The sequence below is a fragment of the Heptranchias perlo genome, chromosome 7, assembly GCF_035084215.1.
Source record: "Heptranchias perlo isolate sHepPer1 chromosome 7, sHepPer1.hap1, whole genome shotgun sequence".
NCBI classification, from domain to species: Eukaryota; Metazoa; Chordata; class Chondrichthyes; order Hexanchiformes; family Hexanchidae; genus Heptranchias; species Heptranchias perlo.
In genome coordinates, this window is record NC_090331.1 from 47,288,702 (window position 1) to 47,309,618 (window position 20,917).

A 20,917-nucleotide genomic window follows, 5' to 3' on the forward strand; every position below is an offset into this window, starting at 1 on the left:
ATTTGCAAATGTAATACTCTCCTGATGCGTTATACTTTTTTTTTCGATTTTCAAAACTAAGTTTGAGCTTATTGAAGTTCATATGTTAATATTTTCCTTTCAGGTCCGAGATAAATTTGTAAATGAGTCTGCTTTTGAAGACATTACAGTAGAATCTGAGAGAAAAAGACTTTTCAAGGAATTTCTACAGATTCTTGAGGTAATTATGGAAAATCCTAAAGTCGGAGTTGCAGTAGCATTGCTCTTAATTGACTATAGATTTCAGTGTCATCTACCTATTGCTTCAGAAATGGGGTACGGTTCTGTGTTGCCTTTGTCATTGACAAATAAGTTATCAAAACTTTTTTGACAGGATATACAATGATGTGCAAATGCAGTGCAATAATTGATTTCGAATGTGTCATATTTTTAACTTCCAACAGACCAACTTAACTTAAACCCAGAATTAATCAAACTAAGCGAAAGTGAAGTTGCTTCAGATGTGGCGTTCAGTTTTGCTGTCTTCCCTAAATTATATATGCGCTCCATTTTGTCTGCCCCTTCCCTCATATACACTTTTTTAAAGCTTATCAAAAGGATGTGCAGAAGCTTAACTCCTCATGTTCAGCCAGTGTTCCAGCTCAGCTCGGTATTAGGAGGTTAGAATAAACTGGCATGCCCTATTCATTAATCTTTTTCCCCATCCTCTCTGCAGAGTAGTAGTGCTGCTATGCTTGGATAGTCCTTACTAAAGGACATTTGAGTTCTGATCACTCGGCATGTTTGTCCATTGAGTAGCTGAGCTGCCCTACAGTTGGCCTAAACACTACTGTATTAGGGTGAAGGAAATTGGTTAAGATTCCCACTCCTGATCACCATCAGGCAACCACCGCTGAACGTGCACATGTGTACACGTTGGATCAGGACAGGACTGGGCTCAGCTCTGATCCCTGTTGTGCTCAAATAGTCTGCCAACACTCAGTTGAGGATCACACATGAATAGTGACTACTCTGGCGAGGTACTTGATGGCAACCAGCAGCCATGGGCCAGTACCCCTGCGAAGGAATCGTTGCCTTGGCAAGGTTAGAAAATTGGTGGAATTCTTTTTTAAATTGGCCATACATGGCACAATTTCGAAGAAGCGTGGGGGAGTTCTCCCCCGTGTCCTGGCCAACATTTATCCCTCAACCAACATCACTAAAACAGATTATCTGGTCATAATGACATTGCTGTTTGTGGGACTTTGCTGTGTGCAAATTGGCTGCCACGTTTCCTACATTACAACAGTGACTACACGTCATTGGCTGCAAAGCGCTTTGGGGTGTCCTGGGATGTGAAAGGCGCTATAAAAATGCAAGTCTTTTTGTTTTCAAGACAATGTCGCACAGCTGAAATTTAAGGCTATCTGATTCTTGCACTCATTGAGAACACAATAGTCAGTATTTGTTAGAATATAGAACCATAGAAAAGATACAGCACAGAAGGGGGCCATTCGGCCCATCGTGTCCGCGCTAGCTCGAAGAACAACCAGGTGCCCATTCTAATCCCACCTTCCAGCACCCGGTCTGTAGCCCTGCAGCTTACAGCACTTCAGGTGCAGGTCCAGGTACTTTTAAAAGAGTTGAGGGTCCCTGCCTCTCCCACCAATTCAGGCAGCGAATTCCATACACCCACCACCCTCTGGGTAAAAAAGTTTGTCTTCATGTCCCCTCTAATCCTTCCGCCAATCAGCTTAAATCTATGTCCTCTAGTTCTTGAACTCTCCGCTAGGGGAAACAGGTACTTCCTGTTTACTCTATCTAGGCCCCTCATAATTTTGTGCATCTCAATCAAGTCTCCCCTCAGCCTTCTCTGCTCCAAGGAAAACAACCCCAGCCTATCCAATCTCTCCTCGTAGCTGCAATTTTCAAGCCCTGGCAACATTCTTGTAAATCTTCTCTGCACTCTCTCCAGAGCAGTTACGTCCTTCCTGTAATGTGACCAGAACTGCGCACAATACTCCAGCTGTGGCCTTACCAGCGTTTTATACAGTTCCATCATTACATCCCTGCTTTTGTATTCTATACCTCGGCTAATAATGGAGAGCATTCCGTATGCCTTCTTCACAACCTTATCTACCTGTACTGCCACCTTCAGTGACCTGTGCACATGCACTCCAAGGTCTCTCACTTCCTCTACCCCTCTCGATATATTCCCGTTTACTGTGTATTTCCTTTTACTGTTTGCCCTTGCTAAGTGCATTACCTCACACTTCTCCGGGTTGAACTCCATTTGCCACTTTTCCACCCACTGCTTTTCCACCCATTGATATCTTCTTGGAGTCTACAGTTATCCTCTTCACTGTCAACTACACGGCCAATTTTTGTGTCGCCTGCAAATTTGCCAATCATGCCCCTACATTCAAGTCCAAATCGTTAATATATACCACAAACAGCAAGGGACCCAACGCTGAGCCCTGTGGCACACCACTGTAAACGGATTTCCATTCGCAAAGACATCCCTCGACTCTTACCCTTTGTTTCCTGTTACTGAGACAATTTTGGATCCAATTCGCCACATTTCCCTGTATCCCATGGGCTTTTACCTTTCTGACTAGTCTGCCATGTGGGACCTTGTCAAATGCCTTACTAAAATCCATGTAGACAACATCCACTGCACTACCCTCCTCAATCCTTCTTGTCACATCCTCAAAGAATTAAATCAGATTTGTAAGGCATGACCTTCCCTGAACAAATCCATGCTGACTATCCCTGATTAAACCATGCCTTTCCAAGTGACAGTTTATCCTATCTCTCGGTATTGAATCTAATAATTTGCCCACCGCCGAGGTAAGACTGATCGGCCTATAATTGTTCGGCCTTTCCCTCGTACCCTTTTTAAACAATGGTACTACGTTTGCAGTCTTCCAGTCCTCCGGTACCTCCCCCGTATCTAGTGAGGATTGGAAAATGATCCTCAGAGCATCCGTTATTTCCTCCCTGGCTTCCTTCAATAGCCTAGGAAACAATCCATCCAGCCCTGGTGACTTATCAACTTTCAAGGATTCCAGTCCCTCTAGTACTTCCTCTCTCATTATGTTTACCTCATCCAATATTTCACACCTCTCCTCTTTAACTACTACATCGGAATCATTCCTTTCCTTTGTGAATATGGAGACAAAATATTCATTTAAAACCCTACCCACATCCTCTGCTTCTACACACTACAGTCTTCACCAAAAAAATCATTGCAAAATTTATCAAAATTCTCTAATTTCTCCTGACCTTGTTTTTCAGTTTGGAATTCTCAACTGTGATTTGATTTCCTCTTTGGACAATTTCTGTCGGAGGCTGGTTCTCTGAAGCTCTGTTGTCAAAAATAGTTTATCGGTCTTGCTGCACAAGTATGCATCTTTTGCCAGCTGAATGTCATCCAGGTTTTTCTTTTTTTTTTATGCAATAGCACGAATGCCAGCATCATCATTCAAAGAGCAAAAAACATTCCAAGAAGTCAAAAAAACACCACAGGAAGCATTCTCGCTCTCGTTCAGTAAGTGCTTGCATTTTGATTTATTTATCTATTAATTTGTTGTATTCTGGTCGGTAAATTTGAATGCTGTTTTAATCAACTGTATAAGCAGACACTTTAGCCCTGATTTTTCGCTGCTGGCTACCTGTGAAGTGATGCTAATTGGGGACAGTGACATTGGAAATGCCTGTCTCAAACAGGTGGGCGCTTCATTTAAAATACATTTGGGGCTGGGATGCCCTGCACATCATTTCCTGATGTTCTGGTGTGCAAGATGTCAATTCTGAAGAATGTGGAATGGGCATCCAGGGTTGCTAGGGAATCAACTGTGGCTGTCGCTGATTTAAATGACTCAGGTAAGTAAATTTAATGTTTGTCTTTTTTGGCCACTATTGGTCATTTACTTTTTGTTTTTCTTCTGTCAGTTCTGCTTTTGTGCTAATTGTTCAATTCCACCCCCACCAGGCACTATTTCTGTTACTAATGGGTTTCTCAATGAAACTCCCTCTATCTGAAGTGTTTTGAAGAGGAGGAGGAGTATCTAAAAGTATCTATCGATGGACGTCAAGCTAAGGGGAAGTGCTCTTTGCTCACCCAATGGTACCTTAGCACTTGTGAAGATTAAGTGCCCTGACCTAGCTTTGGCATACAGTTAGTACATGCAAAGTAAGCTGCAACAGCAAATATGTGAATTCAAACTAACTGTAATGTTGGATGCTTCCATGGAAGCACCCAGCTAGGAATTCACATCTGCCATGGATACCTTCTTGGTTTCATTCACTCCTTGCTGAGCATCTTACTTTATAGGAGTTGACTCACAATGCCCTATATTTACATGTATGATAGGCAGGACCCAGGAGTGTAACAGTGAAACATGTTTGTGTTCTGGACCAGAGCCAATGTAGGTTAGCGAAGACAAGGGTGAAAGTGAGTGAGACTTGGGGTGGGATAAAATACGGGCAGTAGAGTTTTGGATGAGCTATTCCACATTAAGGTGAAATAGACAGATTACTGGCTATGATTAGAATTGCTTAGTTTAGTTGGTACAACTTGTATTTACATAGTGATACAAAATAGAGAACACGCAACACTACCCCCATTCCAGTGGGGCATCTTATTTAATCAGAATAATCTCTGCACCCTGTCCAGGGCAGAACCTCGTCCTCTACAGTCTCCTGTCTTTGCGGCCTTTTCACAGCTATTCACTACTTGACTGCCTGTGCAGTCCTGAACACACAAGCCAGACTGCCTTTTGGTGTCTGTCTTTTTTAAAAGCCTGACTGCAGCGTTTGCTTTTAGACAAAAATGATAAACCGTCACCCCCACGGCCCCCCCGCCCCAGAACGAAGTCCACCATACTAACTTAGCAATGACCTCTGCTGCAGCAGGAATGAGTGTGAACAGTCACTGCAATGTTAAATTATCTTTTATTGTCCCTGGGATCTCAGGTTTCTGTTGCCCTGTCTGAAACCTAATACATGACTGACAGTCCTGCTGTTCTGTGAATTTAACTCCTTTAAAGCACGCTTTAATTTAGATTGTTTTTGTAGAAAAATGGCCAACGTGTCCTGAAAAGTAACCTAACCCAATCCTATTTCAGTGTCATTAAATGAAGGCAAGCACACCAGGGTATTCAACAGCTAGCAAACATGGATTGGTCGCACCTGCAATGATGCCACCAATAATATCTGCAGGTTCTGGCACACTTACCTGGTGGCAACTGTGATGAACTGTCATTACAGGGTTTGGATCATCAGAGCATCAGATGCAGAGCTGTGCTCTTTGCAGCTATTGTGCAGTATAGACCTGGCACATCCTGTGACAGTAACAGTCAGTTGTGGCCTGAAATTTGGCTCTGTGTCCTTGCCGTCACACTGACCTATGAAGATGGTGCCATGGAATCGCACAGAAGCTAGCCTCCTCACAAATATCTAATGCAGCATCACCATCATTTCAGCAGCCATTAAAACAGAGGATTAGCTGCGAGCCTGCTCCAACACGTGCCTGCAGATTTGTGGCTGTTGGGTTTCATTTTTCTTCTTTCTTGCCTGTCCCTTCCCCTTTCAGCCTTATCAAAGGCTGCTAAAAGATTGAGATGCTTTGAGCCTTTCCAAAGGCTTACAGTAACCGTTCCAGCCTAAACAGTATTAATGTCAGAAAATTTAGGCTTCCATCTTTGTGTTCTTGCAGCTCCATTGAAATGTACTTCTATTTAATCCTGTAGGCCTCTGAGTCAGAAGATGATGATTATCACCATTCTAAGAAAAAGAAGCGTTCCCATTCAAAGTCCCCTTCAGATCGATCCTCTAGTGAAGAGTCAGGTAATCTAAACCTTGTTAACGCTTCCATGTATAAAACTTACATTTTTCACTCAGATCAGGTTATTAATACTTTCTCTTTCATATTTAGAGCGAAGTTATAAAAAGTCTAAAAAACACAAGAAAAAGGGCAAAAAGAGAAGACGCAAATCTGTGAGTCTCAACTGCGTTTATGATTTCTATATTTTACTAGTGTCTGTAGAGATGAGTGATTTAATGGGGCAGAAATTGCTCCCGAAATAAGTGAGCTCAACAACGCTCTGTGTTAGTGGCAAAATGGAGAAGCAAGTTTCGGCGTTCGCACATGCGCAGTAAATCCAGAACGTGCTCCTAGTGCTTCGCTGACGATATGATGGCTTTGAATTAAAGGTATATCGCATGCTACAATCAGAGACATAATTGAAAAAATGCCAACTTGCTTATCTGCCCAGCTGGAAAGTAACTAATTACACCACCAAATAGATACGCTCAAGAAAACTAAGTTTTAACAGTGCCTAAGTCTTAATGACTGCCAAACAACTAAAAATTAACTTTTAAAAATGTGGAGTCTCATTACTCCTTATTTTAATAGTTTTTGGTCTTTTTTTTTTTAAAAATTACTTTTTTTTACTTTTCCCTTCTGTGTCTCATTTAATTCAATTATTTCTTGCCCTCTCTTTTACACTGTCTGTAACTGTTTTTACATTGATTGATTTAAAATGTTGTACCTTTCACTTCCTGGTTTAACGCTGCAAGCTTGCAGAGAGAGTTAACGCAGCTGTCAAAAATGCTGCGACATGCTTGGTCAAGGGGAGAGTGTGATCCTCTCGCTTCTCCCAGGGTCCTAGCTTCGCCTGAACTGACGCTTCCTATTCGAGGAAGTGCCCGAAGAAAAGACCGCGATAAGTTTGTGGGTTAGTATAAATCTATGGAGCGGTGAGGAATGTTGGTTCACCGTTCCGAGCAATTTCTACCCCAGTATCAAAGTACGGATTAGAACATCTGGAACATCTAAAGCATGTCTTCTGATAGCTGATCGTTATCTCAACTCTGCCTTTCAACACACTGGTCACTGCTCTTCCAAACTATCCGGTCTCCTAAACTTTACCATTCTACGTGATTTTCCTTCTTCCTGCAACTGAACTGTGCCTTCTACTCTAACTCATTATTTTACTGGAACTCCTTGCTGTCGTCAGCTTTCCTTCCTCCTATAACCTTCAGGCTTTCAAAAGCCAAGCTTGGCATCACCTAATCATTGTTTGATTTACCTGGCCTTCTCTCATACTCTTATCAGTCATTAATGGGTACTTCATAACACCAGAGTTTTTGCACTTTACCTAGGTTTCCCATTTAACCAAAAAAAACTAATGGTATGATGTTAAAGAGTTTCTTTTAATAGAATTTCTGCTTTTGTTTTTATAATAGCAGTGTTTCCAGATTGTGATCAAATTTGCTGAAATACTGCAAGTATTTTTCCTATAGTTTTTGTTTTTCTTCTGAGAAACCAAGAGAGTTTGAAAATCTAAGATATTTTGATCTGGAGTGTGTATAAAATTTTTAAAAATATCTAAGGAAATAACAGAAAAATATACTAAGTAAGCAGGGAAAGATTATATTTAAAATTAATAATTATACAGAGTTGGGTAATACTATTTGGAGGTGAGGTTTTCGTGAATCTGTATGACTAAATATGAAGGAGGATTCAGCGAGAGAAATGGAGGGGGATCAGATTTAATCATTTTAAATTTTACCATTTTATAAGGTAAGTGAAACTAACTCAAAACCCTGTAAATTAGTGAGATTTGGTTTTCCTTCCCATATTTATGTTAGAATCAAGGGTTCCAATTAAATGTGGTACTCTTCATCGATTGGAACCACTAGTTTTCTTATTTTGCACCTCTGAGTACTTGATTACAAATTGAATGTCTGCTGGAAGTTGCATAACCACATTATTTGGTAAAGTATAAATTTCAACACAACAAATTGCAGCAATAGATAAATCTTTATTCCACCCATAACTGTTAAATAATGGTGAATGTAACCAAATAAATATTCCTTTTACTTTCCTAACTATATATAGGTGACTCCTGAATCTGAAGGAGAGCGAGAACGAGAGCGTGATCGTGAACGGGAAAGGGAGAGAGACCGGGATAGAAGAGAAAAGGAAAGAAGCAGGGACGATGAGAAAGAAAGAAACCGACACAGATCGCAATCGAAACACAAATCACCCAGAAAAGCCGCCAACAAAGACACAGTACGTAACCTTTTCGTTATTTGAATGAGCACATGTGGTGATCGGGGTCAATTTATTTTTGGCATAAAGCTGTGTGACTTTATTAAGTAAGCCAAAATGCTTTAGAACAACAAATACCCTCATCTTCATTCTGATAATCTTCCCCAGAATCAATATTGATGCGAGCTAGTTTTTTGTATAGTTTTCAATTTGTTGTCATGGAGATGGAAGAGTAGCGATTGTCATTTTCCACTTTGCTGAATGGCATAATTTTGTTCATTTCCAGATCAATTATTTCATTTCCTCCTCATTACTGTAGCATAGCTTAAAAGTCCAGCCTCGGAAGAACACTCTTGTACTTATCTATGTTGAATTTCATCTGCCGTAGATAGGAACGTAAGAACAGGAGTAGGTCATTCAGCCCCTCGAGCCTGTTCCACCATTCAGTCAGATCATGGCTGATCTGTACCTCAACTCCATTTACCCACCGTTATCCCATATCCCTTGATACCTTTCCTGAGAACTCCACTCCTCAAATTGGTACCCATTGCTTCCTCTTTCAGTGAGTTCCTTATCCATTTTCAAGTTTTAACCATGTTGAATTTGATTGAGGGCTTTTTAGAAGTCTAGGTATATTGTATCAGGGCTTTCATGTCATTTCCTCAAAAACCTGGTTAGGGAATGATTACCTTCAACTTTGTTTCTAATGATTGATTCTATTGTTTTACCAGTTGCTGATGTGAGACTAATGTTTCTGTAGTTATTATCTGGGTTTGTTTTATCACCTTTCTTGAAATAGTTACCTCGTTGGTTTGTTTCTAATTCAGTGGGATCTCCCCATAGTCTATGGCTCCCTGATGATGATTGTCAGTATTTGATAGATTTCATTCCTTGTCCCTCTTTTTAACCTTCTGCTTTTATCGACACACAGCTTCTAACTTTAAAAAAATTCATTCTGATTGTTCATGTCTGAAAGGGAAGTGACTGCCCTTGTCCCCAAACACTCCTGTTTTGGCATGAGGACAGAATGGTGCTTTTAATTTAATAAAAACGGTATTCAAAATAAATGGTTTTTGCACTAAACATGTCAATGTGCAGAAATTATAAACTACCCAATCTTTCTAATACCATTTACTGAAATTAAAATTGAGGCATGTGTGCAGAGTGTTTTTTTTAAAAATACATTTAAATGACCTTTAGTACAAATGAATGGACATAAACTGTCAAGAATCACTGATTTAAATGGGGAACAACCTGTATGTGTGTATTTTTCAAATTACACTTGATGCTAATACACTACTGAAGTATGGAAGATTCTGATTGATGAGTTGGAACAAACTTATGGTACTTTTTTCCACAGGCAAATTGGGAGACCTCTGATAGTGAGCTAAGTGAGGGAGAGCTAGAAAAACGAAGGCGAACTCTCCTGCAACAACTTGATGATGACCAGTAATTAACACTTGTATGTATGAATCAACCAAGTCAAAAGTTGGGTGAGGGCAGTCTTTTAACAAACACTCAAAAGGATTAAATGTAATTTCCAATGCTTTGACACCTGTTGTAATTTTTACAGGGGATATGATGATTTGTGAAACCAGTATAGATCCCTCAAACTTTCTTTCAATATGTGAGCAACAGAGTTTGTTTATTATGTAGATAAATCCTTCTGATTCCAAGATCTGCCAGCTTAAGTTTGGGCGCATATCATGCTACAGTACTCAATATTCATCATGGGTCTTAAAACTTACCCATAGTTTCTTAAAGAGCACCTGTACCCTAATTAATGTGTACAAGCTGAAAAGTCACTTCTGGCCTGTTTCTGTATCCAACAACAAGCTTCTAACGTCAGAAACTATAAGCAGTTCATGTGTGTTTTTGGAAAGTTGAAGATAAGATGTAAGGAAGTCACCAGAGTTTTGCCCAGAAATTGCTTTGCTTGCTTCACTTCCAATTACGGGAGTAGCCAATAACAGTGGAATTTTATTGTTGTTTGGTTGAACTTTATTTATGCCATCATACATTATGAAAAAAAGAAAATCCTGGGTAATAATCATAAAGAACATAAATGAACTGGTCGTGGCTCTGAAGATAGCATGGTATTCTATGCTAAGGTTCAAAGAGAGTGAGCTTACCTGCTATTTCTGACACAAGTAGTTTTCTGTATCCAACTGAGCAAAGCTAGCTGTGTTGTGAGACTGGGACCTTTGAGTTGTCCTTTCAGATTCCTGGCCATCATACATAATTGCAAATGACCTGTTACTAAGTGTATTAAAATGGAAAGAACATTAGATAGGTGTGCCATAAAAATGTAGCAGGATTTTTTGCTATTAGTAATTCAAAACTAAATTTATTCTGAAAATCTTGATAGCTTTAATTCCTGTTTTATTGTAGTTAATTTTGTAATTTCTTCAAGGACATTTTTATTCTAATTTGTCTTTGTCCATTTGGAAAATATTTGTGCAAAAAAAAATCATTTTTGGAGCATGATGCAGGAAAGAAATAAGTTTGTACTTGTAGCAGAGTTCATTTTCCCTAAACAGTACTGCAAATTTTATTGAAGTTGTTCTAAAATTTAATTTTCCAAGGCATGAAATGCAGCAGAGGGTTTATTTTCCATCTCTGTATATACTTGTGTCTGAAATACTTAAGCGTTGCTCAGAAAGGGAGCAGAATATTTTTGTATGTTTTATCACAGAAACATTAAAATTTGTTTTCTGCTGAAATCAGTCTCAGCATCTGAATTATTGCTTGAGTAATACAACATGCTGTGAAATCTCTTCTGCAGTTGAGACTGTTGTACATAAATGTCATCATCTCACTAGCTGTATTGGTCTATGACATCAGGAATTAGTTACTGGTGAACAATTGAGGGAGTTTTTACAACCATGGTCTTCATACACAACCTCTTCCTATTCTGACAGATGAGCACAGGCCACCTGGACACCAGGTTGGAATTCAAAGATTATGGCTGGAAATTTACCACTTCCAGTCCCAGATCAAAGGTGTCTGTCTGAATGTAGATACTATAGCTCAGTGCAACAAGGAGTCTTGTCACCTGCACATCTTTTCTTGAGCCACAAGTAGTCAGTCCTACTCTCTGACCTTGTGAAGTAGGGATGCATCTTCAGCTGGCTCTATTTGGCTTATTCAGAAATGTACATCAAACGGTTTTCTTCCAAGGCTTAAGACCTTCATGCCATGGTACATTCTTACAACATTGTGGATGGGGATCATTTTGTACTAGTGGAGTCTTACATGGCCCTGGCTTTGGTGTCTCTACCACCCCATGTTTCCAGTGAAAATAAAATTATAAACTAACATTTACTGCCTATCTTCCCATCTGCTGCCATTTTTGAGCAGGCCTTGATCTAGATGACCACACTCCCACTGGAAATCAGTATACACTTTTAATCTAAAATAATTAACTTTTTATGGTAATTTGTTCAGAAAATGACACAGCTCGTTGAAACTTTACATGGGGGGGGGGGGGGGGGCGCAAATAGCAGGTCACTGTTGCATTTCTCTTCCACATATTCCAGTTATCATTTCCTAGGACCTAGCCTGAGGAAAGTGGTCCCTCCCCTGTGCAAATTTCTGTCTCTGCCAAGGCTGAGGCTGTGTTGATCTTTAGGGTTCTACTGCCCTTTTAAATGTCCAGCCACCTCTTGTGCTGAAGCAGCACTGCTGCGATGTTGTGGCTGGATGCGGTTTTTCTCCTGGCAATGGGAATCCTGCCCTGCATTATTAATGACCCCTGCCAAAGTGAAATGGGTCATGGTTGGAATAGAGGCGGAGGGTCAGGCAAAAATTCTCCATCCCGACTTCTCAACAGAAGAATGCCACCCCAAGTGTACAATGTAGCTGTGGAAGTTTGTGTTTCTATTGATGGGGAATACACTCAGCAAGATTTCAACCACGGATTTCTATGTAGTAGTGTAAAGGTGTTTATTTGACCAAATGCAATTAACAAATCTTGGTTCTATTTTAATAAGTTTTTTTTATAAAACAGTTCTATTTTGCCAACAAGCAGGAAACTAAAGTACATGAGCAGAACATGCCAACATTCCAGTCACTGATCCAGGACAGCATAAAATTATTTTACTCAAATTTGCAATTAATAAAATTTAGCTGCTGTATTAACATGGAATTTATGGTCAGATATTGCTAAACACTGCACTCTCATTATCAACTTCCTTGTTTACTTGTCAGTGGACAAAGGACACAATCTTGGCATGTTCTATGCACCATATACACACAGTGTAGAAATGATATAAAGCAGATGACTTTAAAATGAAGTTTACATTGAAATTGTAAGCAGAAGTTAATCTGGTAATGATGAGCTAAACCTTGGTCACTGTCATTTTAGTTAAATATAAAAACAGAACTATAAGTTAAAATAACATTCAAATTGTATAGCACAGGCTGTCGCAATATTTTTAAACAATATGTACAATATTACCCAGAGGCTATAAGAGTGAATCAAAGAATTGTAAAAAACCATAAAAATGCACTGATTTCTTAGCAAAATATCTGTACATTTAGAACAGCTTTATCTAAATATAACTACACATTGTTCAAAACAAAAAATGCCAGTCACAAGTGGGTCACATGAGCCAAATGCAAACAGGAAGGAGTTCAGTGGTTAAATACTATACAATAAACTTTACAATCAACATGGCGAGGCAATGCAACCAAGGAGATTAAAATATAAGCCAAACGGGCACATTTTCAGAGAAGTACATGAATTCAATTTCTACTTCAACCGTTGAAAATTGTTAATGTACAATTTTACACCTTTGTATGTCCAGTAACAAATTTCTACTTTTGGTCCTCAGACGCTTAATACTGTTTAGTTAGGGGTTAATACCTTCGTCATATCTACAAGCTTTTTCCCAACAGTCCATATTTGATGAGTATATAACATTTTCTTTCATTGTTTGTCCTTACAATGCATCCATGGACCTGTTTGTTCCTTTTTCTTTTGACACTGCAGGCAAACAAGATATTATTGTATCTGTTGATCATTGTAAATTTTGGTCACGTGTGGTGAAGAGAGTTGCTTCTCTATTTAAATCACCAAATTCCACAGAGATTCAGTGCCTTGGTTAGACAGTGCCTATACAAACAACAAACAAATTGTGTGCAGCGCAAGTACAGTGTGCAGTCTTCAAATGAACTCAATAACATTAACTGCTGTGGCAGTTTATGTCAAGCTATTCCACATGCATTATTCCTTATCTCCACCAAACAACAGGCATCTCTACCCATTTTTGTTGGTGGTTTTTCAACAAAACCACATTTCATGTCAAATTTAAAACCGTTTAGAGATCACACTTAATTTTAGTTTACAACTGTGTTAAAATGTATTGAATATACTAAAACTGATCGGTTGTTTTATCAACAATTACACAATGCAGCAGTATTGTGCTGTGTAGCTTGAGAGGAAATTTTACATTGAGGCACTTGTTAGCTTGGGCTGAATAAATCTGCTAGCCCACACAGATTGCCTGTGATTCTTCCTCTTGTCCTCACCCCAGTTCCCAACAGCATGCCACTCGGTGGTAGTTACTTGGTGACAAACAACGTACGCATCACACAGACACCCCATCATTCAAACGCACTCATACTCTCAACACTTTCCTTCTCCATCACAATGCCAATTCAGTGCTATTCACTGAGCGCAAGTTTTGTTCATCGAAACGTCTTCTCACACTTCTTCTCACCGCATCTGCACGCCTATACGGTTGGTTCCTAAGATCTGTGTAGAAATAAAGTCCAAATTAAGATGATAGCAAAACACAATGGAGGAAAAAAAAGCAAATGTTTTTCTGTGAATGAGAAGACAATCTAGCAAAGCAGCTTGTGTGCAGTGATCAATCCCAGAAAGTATTCAAGTACATGCAAGACATATTACCATATCAAAAATATTAACTGCTCTGCAGAATTAAGTAACTCCCATTATACCTATATTATCCCTGAAATGCCATTTTTCTAGGTGATTTTTTTTCTAGAAGCCTTCATTCAGTTTTTAACTGGATTATTTCAAGCAAGGGCCAACCTAATTTAAAAATGGTAAATTTCAATAGCTAATCACAAACACAATCATTTCTGCCTTGTCACATACTGCTGTACTGAGGAGCAATCCACTTCATGGTATTGCACTCTTTTCATCCATTCCATTCTGAGTTTACTTTAATCACGTTATGTGGTCTGCAGTTTTGCTATAAAGCTTTGTAAAAAAATATATATATATTTTCTCCTTGCCTCCTTTATTTGTCCAATCCTTTGGTAAGCCTCTCTGCTGCAACTCCCATTCCTTGGCCAAGAGAGTTGAAGGTAATCAGCTATTAAGCAATAACTATTAATATAATAATTGATTGGAAAAACTCACTAGCACAATGTTGGCAATGATAGCTGCCACTTTATAGGTGAAGTCAGGTGAGACAGCTAGGTATTAAGTGGCACCTATTACTGTAAACAGTATGGGGGCTGAAATGGCATACATAGTAAACTGATTTTAAACCATTCAAATGAACAACTTTTGCTAAACAAAATCCACCAAATTAGCATGGTGATTATTTCCCCACTATTTTTAAAAATTATCTAGATTGAAATGTCCCCAAACCCTAGCCAGATTTGCAGCAGAATTTTCAAGGCCCTGGTGAAGTTTCACTGCTGATATGTGTGTTGGAATTTTGGATTGATGCCAAATGAAGTGGTACAGCTGTAGCACTCCTGAACATGGCGGTCTGGCCAGTGTAATTTTTGAGGATTGACAGCTCGATCCCTTTAACACCAGAGAAGTTGGACACGGACAAGAAATAGGCCACCATCATCAAGTCTTCTTTGAATTGCTTTTGGCTAGCAAGAGATTGCTTTTCTTTACAGTCTGTAAAACAGAGCTGCAATATTCCATCACTGAGTGGCTGTACGATTTGTGGAACACTAACTTTGCCATTAATGATGAGATAAGAAAAAAAATCAATTGGGGCAGAACCTGTTTCAGAAATTCCAATGGGGAGGAGGAATATGGTTGCTTCATCAGCCCACCCCCACCATAGTGACATCACCTTTGGAGCTGGTACTGGCAGCATCAGCTGGAAATTTTGCCAGTTCTGCCCAACAGCAAGTACACCATTTGCCATTCCTGAGCCATAAATGGGCTCCACAATGCCATATCCAAATGATAATCAATCTACTGCAATTTGAACAGCAGACTAGTGAGGGAGTAAGGATCCAATGAAAGGCATTTCCATCTCATGGCAGAATGGCAAGCTACCATTCCAACATCCTGCTGCCATGGTGGGATGGGCACCCCACTAGCGCAATTAATGCCACTGGTGTTCTGATTATTCAAATAACCCCACCCTGATGTTTTGGGATATGACGAGGACTTCCGGCAGCGGAGTAGGACTTCCGGAACTTTTACAGAGTTCCTTTGGTGCTTCCACAGAGTTTTTCTGCCTCGGTATAGATCGAATATGATCAGCCAACACAAGAGGGTTTTTGACCCTCCTATGGTCCATCTTCCTTGGTTATTGAATCTTCTCAACACTGAATACACCACTTAACTAGAAGAATGATTCAGTTGCCACCTGTTCTTCAGAAAAGTTAGTGACACTGAAGAGGGCAGTTTCATCAGCAAAGTGAATGGCATATCCAATCATCTCCACCAGGTCACTGAAGATGGAAAAAAAAGTACTGCTAAACATTCTTCCTTAAAGCACTGTGAGAAGAAAATTACTGACATTCATCATTACGTAATGTTGCAATCATCTGAGGAGGTTGAGTATCCTATTCAACAGGCCATCTGATACATCACTAGTAGCTAGCTTCTGAACTGAGGCCCAAATACCATAGTGAAGGTTGTAGAAATGTAGATATTTGCTGTTCCAGCTTTATGCTGGACATGAGAGGATCACTCCATGTATACCACACGAGCTTCAGAGCATCATAAATTGATTGATTTGCTCTGCAGCCAAATTTGCAACCAGATAGTCGCTTCTTGTGATTGAGATGCTATAATAGCTTCACAGTGACTATAGTTTCCGTGAGCTTCGGTACAATAGATACATTAGAACTCAAGCATCCCTACTTATTCACAAGAATAGCTTTTTTTTTTGGGAGCAAGCTTTTGGATGATGTTTAGCTTTGGCTCGTCTCCTGAAGGAAAGCAGATGGTTCTTCACATAGGCCGTTAAGAATCCAAGCACATATGCCTTCAGGAACAGCAGCTTTTCCACTCAAGTTACACCAGCTCCTGGGGGTCATTGAAGCAGGATGCAAACTGAAATCTTTTGGGAGCCACTCCACCAACTACCTGCCAATTCCCCCCTCCACCCCCGACTTCTCGCCGTGCCGCACTCCACGGGAAGATCCAGGGACCTGAAATTCATCTCTTGCACTGTCTAGACAAAGCGTCCCTGTACAAATTCTATTCCATTCATTGTATACTTACATCACACACACTTTGCAATTTCTCTCCCCAATTGTGTAACCATTGCAAATTGTTAACTCTATACATCACATAAATCTCTACTGCTCCCTCTATTGTCTGCAAGCTTACAGATTGGTTTCTACATCCAGGGCATTCATATTGCTTAGAAACAACAACTACTTGCATTTATAGAGTGCCTTTTAATGTAGAAAATATCCCAAGGCACTTTACATGTGGGGGAGGAGGAAACAGCTAAATGAAATAAAGCTGAGCTGTGGCAGGAGAGTTAGCCAAAAGTTTGGTCAAAAAGATGGGTTTTGAGAAGGCTTTCAAAAGATTGAGAGAAATGTGGAGAGGCAGAAGGATTTAGGGAGGGAATTTCAGAAAGTAGGCCAGGAGAGGGGAATGGACAAAAGGTCAGAGTCAGAAGACCAAAAGGTGATGTAAAGCTGGAGGAGACTGAGGAGACAGGGAGGGGTGAGGCCATGAAGGAATTTGAGGATGAGGATTTTAAACTGGGGAACAAGGAGGGAACTAAGAGCAGGGAGGACAAAACCACTAGGTGACCTGGACTTAGTGCAGGACAGGATCCAGGCACCTGAGTTTTGAACAAGTTGAAATTTATGGACGGTGCAGGATGGGAGACTGGTAAGGAGGACTTTTGAGAAATCAAATCTAGAAATAGCAAAAGCATGGATAAGGGTTTCAGCTGCAGCAAGTGGTAAGGCAGGGTTGGAGGTGGCAACATTGTGGAGGTGGATAGGATGTAGGGCTTCAAACAGGACACCAGGGTTTTGCATGGTCTAGTTCAGCCTGAGCAGGTGGCTTTAGTGGGGATCAGGGAAATGGAGTTGATGGCAGAAGCCAAAAGTGATGGCTTCAGTCTTCCCAAATGGTCAGTTGGAGGAAATTTTGACTCATCTGCAACTTGGTATTACATAGGCAGTCTAAACAATATTGTGGTGTACATGGGGTTGGTCAAATAGTAGAGAGGTTGAGCTGGTGTCACTAGCATACATTTGGAAGCAGAGTATGTGCGTGCAGATGATGCCATTGATGGTTAGCACGCTGATGAGTTAGAAACAAAGGCCAAGCATAGATCCTTGGGAGATGCCAGAGATGGTGTTGTTAGGGCAACAAAAGAAGCTATTGCTGGAGGTGAGGCTGGTTGTGATGGTCAGGCAAGAGTGAAATCACACAAGGTTAGTCCCTTGGAGCTGCATAACACAGGAGAATGGAAGGTTGATCTTATTGAATGCTATGGAGAAGTAGAGGACAAGGAAGGAGAACACACTGTAATCACAGTCACAGAGGATGTCATTCTTGACTGAACAGTATCCAAGCACTGATCCCTTTAGGACTTATCCTGATGCCTTCCCCAATCTGACACTACTTTCCGAAGTACTCTCTGTCTCCTATCTTTTAATCTACTTATGAACATCCACATTCTACCCAGGATTCCCATGCATTTGAGGTTAGCTAGTTTTTCATATGTTTTCTGACATTCTAAATAAACTATAATGTATAGAGTTCCAGGATATACCTTATTTGTAACATTGTCAAAGAATTGAATATCAACCCAATTAGGTTTCAGTATCAAGAAAAATTAAGTTAACCAATGCTCCATTTTGCTAATTAAACTTACCAGCCTTGGAAACAAATCTTTATAAGTAGTTCTGCCTGAAGAAGCAGTATATGATGGGACAAGCCTTTCAGTTTTAAAGAGTATAGATTGGAGTTGATACATGCACTTTTTGTATATAATTGAACACTTCTTTCAATTTAAATAAAAAGCAAATTCTGTGTTTGCACAACACCGTAGAGGTGATCAAGGCGTGTCTGAATAATGCTCTGAATGGAACATAAAGGGGATGCATTTCTACGGGGATTCTCCTGCTTGTCTGCTGTAACTTCAGCTGAAGACCCGCAGAAACCCTGAAAAGAAGAGTAAACCTTTTTTTCGGGGATTCCCGCCAAAGTCACGGGAGACGAGCAGGAGAACCCTCACAGAAATTGGCCCCTAAAATGACTGCAGTCCACTAAAATCACTCGAGACTCAATTTTAAACTTGAAAGAAAGAAAAGAAAATCTCATTCTTATAATATCAGCTTTCTCAGTAAATACAAATTGATAAAGCATGCATTTTCTGCTTTATCATATGCATATTTTACAAGTGTCTGCCATAGTATAGCTGTAGCAAGAAAAAGCAATGCTTGCCAGCTCTGTGCGTCCTCCACCACCGCTGTGCAAGAAACATTCCTTACCCTCGAGGGACAATTTGGAAATTTAGTGATATTATTCTTCTTTAGAGCTAAACAGAAAAAACACAAAGGATGGTTAAATTTAAGAGAAAAGGGGAATAAATAACTCTCATTCTAGTGTTTCAGATTTCCAGTGCACGTTAGCCATTGCAGCAGAATAGCCACCAAAGGAGAGGTTAGAACAGGATTGTCAGCTGTTGCAGACACAGCAGAAGCAGAGAAGAGAAGGCAGAGTCCACGTTCACAATTCAGTTCGTTGAAACAAATTCACAAGCTGCTTTGAAGATTGACTTCAACAAGACAGGACATAACATAGCCCTATGCAATAGAGTTAAACACAGATCATCATAATTTCCAAGTAGGTAAAAAGTAACATTTTCCTCATAACAGAGTTTCATTAAATGATCACAGTGTTAATATGATCAGCAAAATTGGTCTTTTAATGACAAATCAATTAGAATAGGGTATAAATTGAGATGCACATGCTGTGTTAGATGAAATGCTTTAGTGATCAGAAAAGCCTCATGTATAGCTTTGATACTTGACCTGAAGTCGTTCAATGCAAGCATTTTTGATTGAATTCATTCATTGTGCAAATGCACATAAACATACAAGCCAGAGAACTACAGCAAACACTGGGAAATCCATTACCACAGTTTAGGTCATGCACATATTAAAAGTGACTCAGAGTTAGAACAGCTCCGCAAGCAAGCAAGCAAAACATTTTCCAATTCATGCATTAGTTTGACTGCAAAACCCAAGAAATACTATTTTCATGCAGGGCAATTACACCATTTCTATTCACAGCACCAAACATTTCAATAACAATCAGGTGGGTTACAGTAAGAGTGAATAGCACTAGCATGGTGTAGCAATGAAGTAATGTACAAGAACAACAGCCAATATATCAATACCATACCAATGCATTTCAAACAGCCAAAATGCACAATAAAGTCCTCGGTGACTTTAAAACATGCAACTGTAATGGAAAACGAGTGAAACAATTCCCAAAATGCAACACGCTTTCTCATTCTTTTCAAGGTATCACGTTTCACATGGCCAGAAAAAAAAAGTAGGTATTTTATTAAAAAAAGCAACCTTTAAAGAGCTTCAGTTGTTAAAATGTAATATTTTAGTAATGGGAATCTTCAGAGTGAGCTGATTCACAGAAGAACCGAGAGCCACGTTTGGCTGTTCGGGCTGTAAAGGGCACGGTCTTCAGCACTGCATGGAAGATAACAGCCAAACAAGACAAAGAGGAGACAGTAAGAAGCAAACGAACGACTGTACTAGTACATGGTTAGTCAATAACTAAGTTAAGGCACAGCTACTTTAAACATTTTTTTAAAAATTAGATTGTTGTTAAAAAGCGTTATGAGAAACATCAATTGCTAGAGTCTGTAAACAATCTTTCACATTGACAAGCTATGTATGCACTCATTTAAAAGTGTTAATCATAAAGCATACATTACACTTACATCATGCATTTATTAAAATGAGCAGTTAAAGAACTTGCAACAAAAAAAAACTCAGCGTTAGTGTGAGACATTAATTACAATGAGGAATACAATGAATGTTAAACACATATGGGGGTAAATTCATCTTTTGGCGATGGTGTAAAACGGGCAATATCGGATAGGTCAACCATTATAGACCCCGCCCAATTTTCCTTTCCATTGACGTCAAACATTGGGCAGGGTCTATAATGGGCTGGGTCTATAATGGGCTGGGTATCTGATACCACATATTTTACACTATTGCCAAAAGTTAAAAACACCCATTTCATTTATCTGCAATCTGGATTGAAGACCTAAAGTACCAAGTTTTTTTTAAATGTACACTCTCCTTGTATGTGGAATGGTTTAATTTTTCTAGTGGGGTGTAAGGTGAAGCTTATTACCTCACTGACAGTTACAGAACGGCTCTGATTTACAAGCATTGTACCAAATTTCACACACTCTGTTAAAGGATGTGATTGGACTTGATGTGTGTATTTTCTGTGAAAGCAATTCTGAATGCAACCAACAATTAGAGATAGGAGAGATACGGACAGGGATAAAAAGGCAAAAGCCCTTGTACTTTAGTTATTCACCTCCATTAGATTAAGTGCATGCTTGAAAATAATGATAACTTGAGTGGTTTTCAAGTTGAATCTCCACTCTTCTAAATCCCTGATCTGACTGTATCGCTGTGAGGAGCTAC

At 39.7% G+C, this 20,917-nt stretch overlaps 2 protein-coding genes across 9 annotated transcripts in view; one reads left to right on the forward strand and one right to left on the reverse strand.

Annotated features, from left to right (window-relative positions):
- Window positions 1-10,740, forward strand: part of prpf40a (PRP40 pre-mRNA processing factor 40 homolog A) — a 51,789-nt gene extending 41,049 nt beyond the window's left edge. For all 3 annotated transcript variants that reach the window (XM_067987448.1, XM_067987447.1, XM_067987449.1), the window contains 6 exons: window positions 104-199; window positions 3,422-3,508; window positions 5,712-5,808; window positions 5,897-5,958; window positions 7,865-8,038; window positions 9,378-10,740. In XM_067987448.1, coding sequence (XP_067843549.1) covers window positions 104-199; window positions 3,422-3,508; window positions 5,712-5,808; window positions 5,897-5,958; window positions 7,865-8,038; window positions 9,378-9,470 — 609 coding nt within the window. In that variant the 3' untranslated portion in view covers window positions 9,471-10,740. The remainder of the gene's footprint in view (window positions 1-103; window positions 200-3,421; window positions 3,509-5,711; window positions 5,809-5,896; window positions 5,959-7,864; window positions 8,039-9,377) is intronic.
- A 1,197-nt stretch (window positions 10,741-11,937) lies between these two features.
- The window catches only part of fmnl2a (formin-like 2a), a 243,774-nt gene continuing 234,794 nt past the window's right edge, over window positions 11,938-20,917 (reverse strand). For 2 of the 6 annotated variants that reach the window (XM_067987450.1, XM_067987456.1), the window contains exon 26: window positions 11,938-13,775. In XM_067987450.1, the coding sequence (XP_067843551.1) occupies window positions 13,666-13,775 (110 nt within the window). In that variant the 3' untranslated portion in view covers window positions 11,938-13,665. Of the gene's footprint in view, window positions 13,776-18,671; window positions 18,766-19,813; window positions 19,940-20,917 lie in introns of those variants that run through there. The other 4 variants (XM_067987455.1, XM_067987452.1, XM_067987453.1 and 1 more) reach the window with 4 other exon arrangements.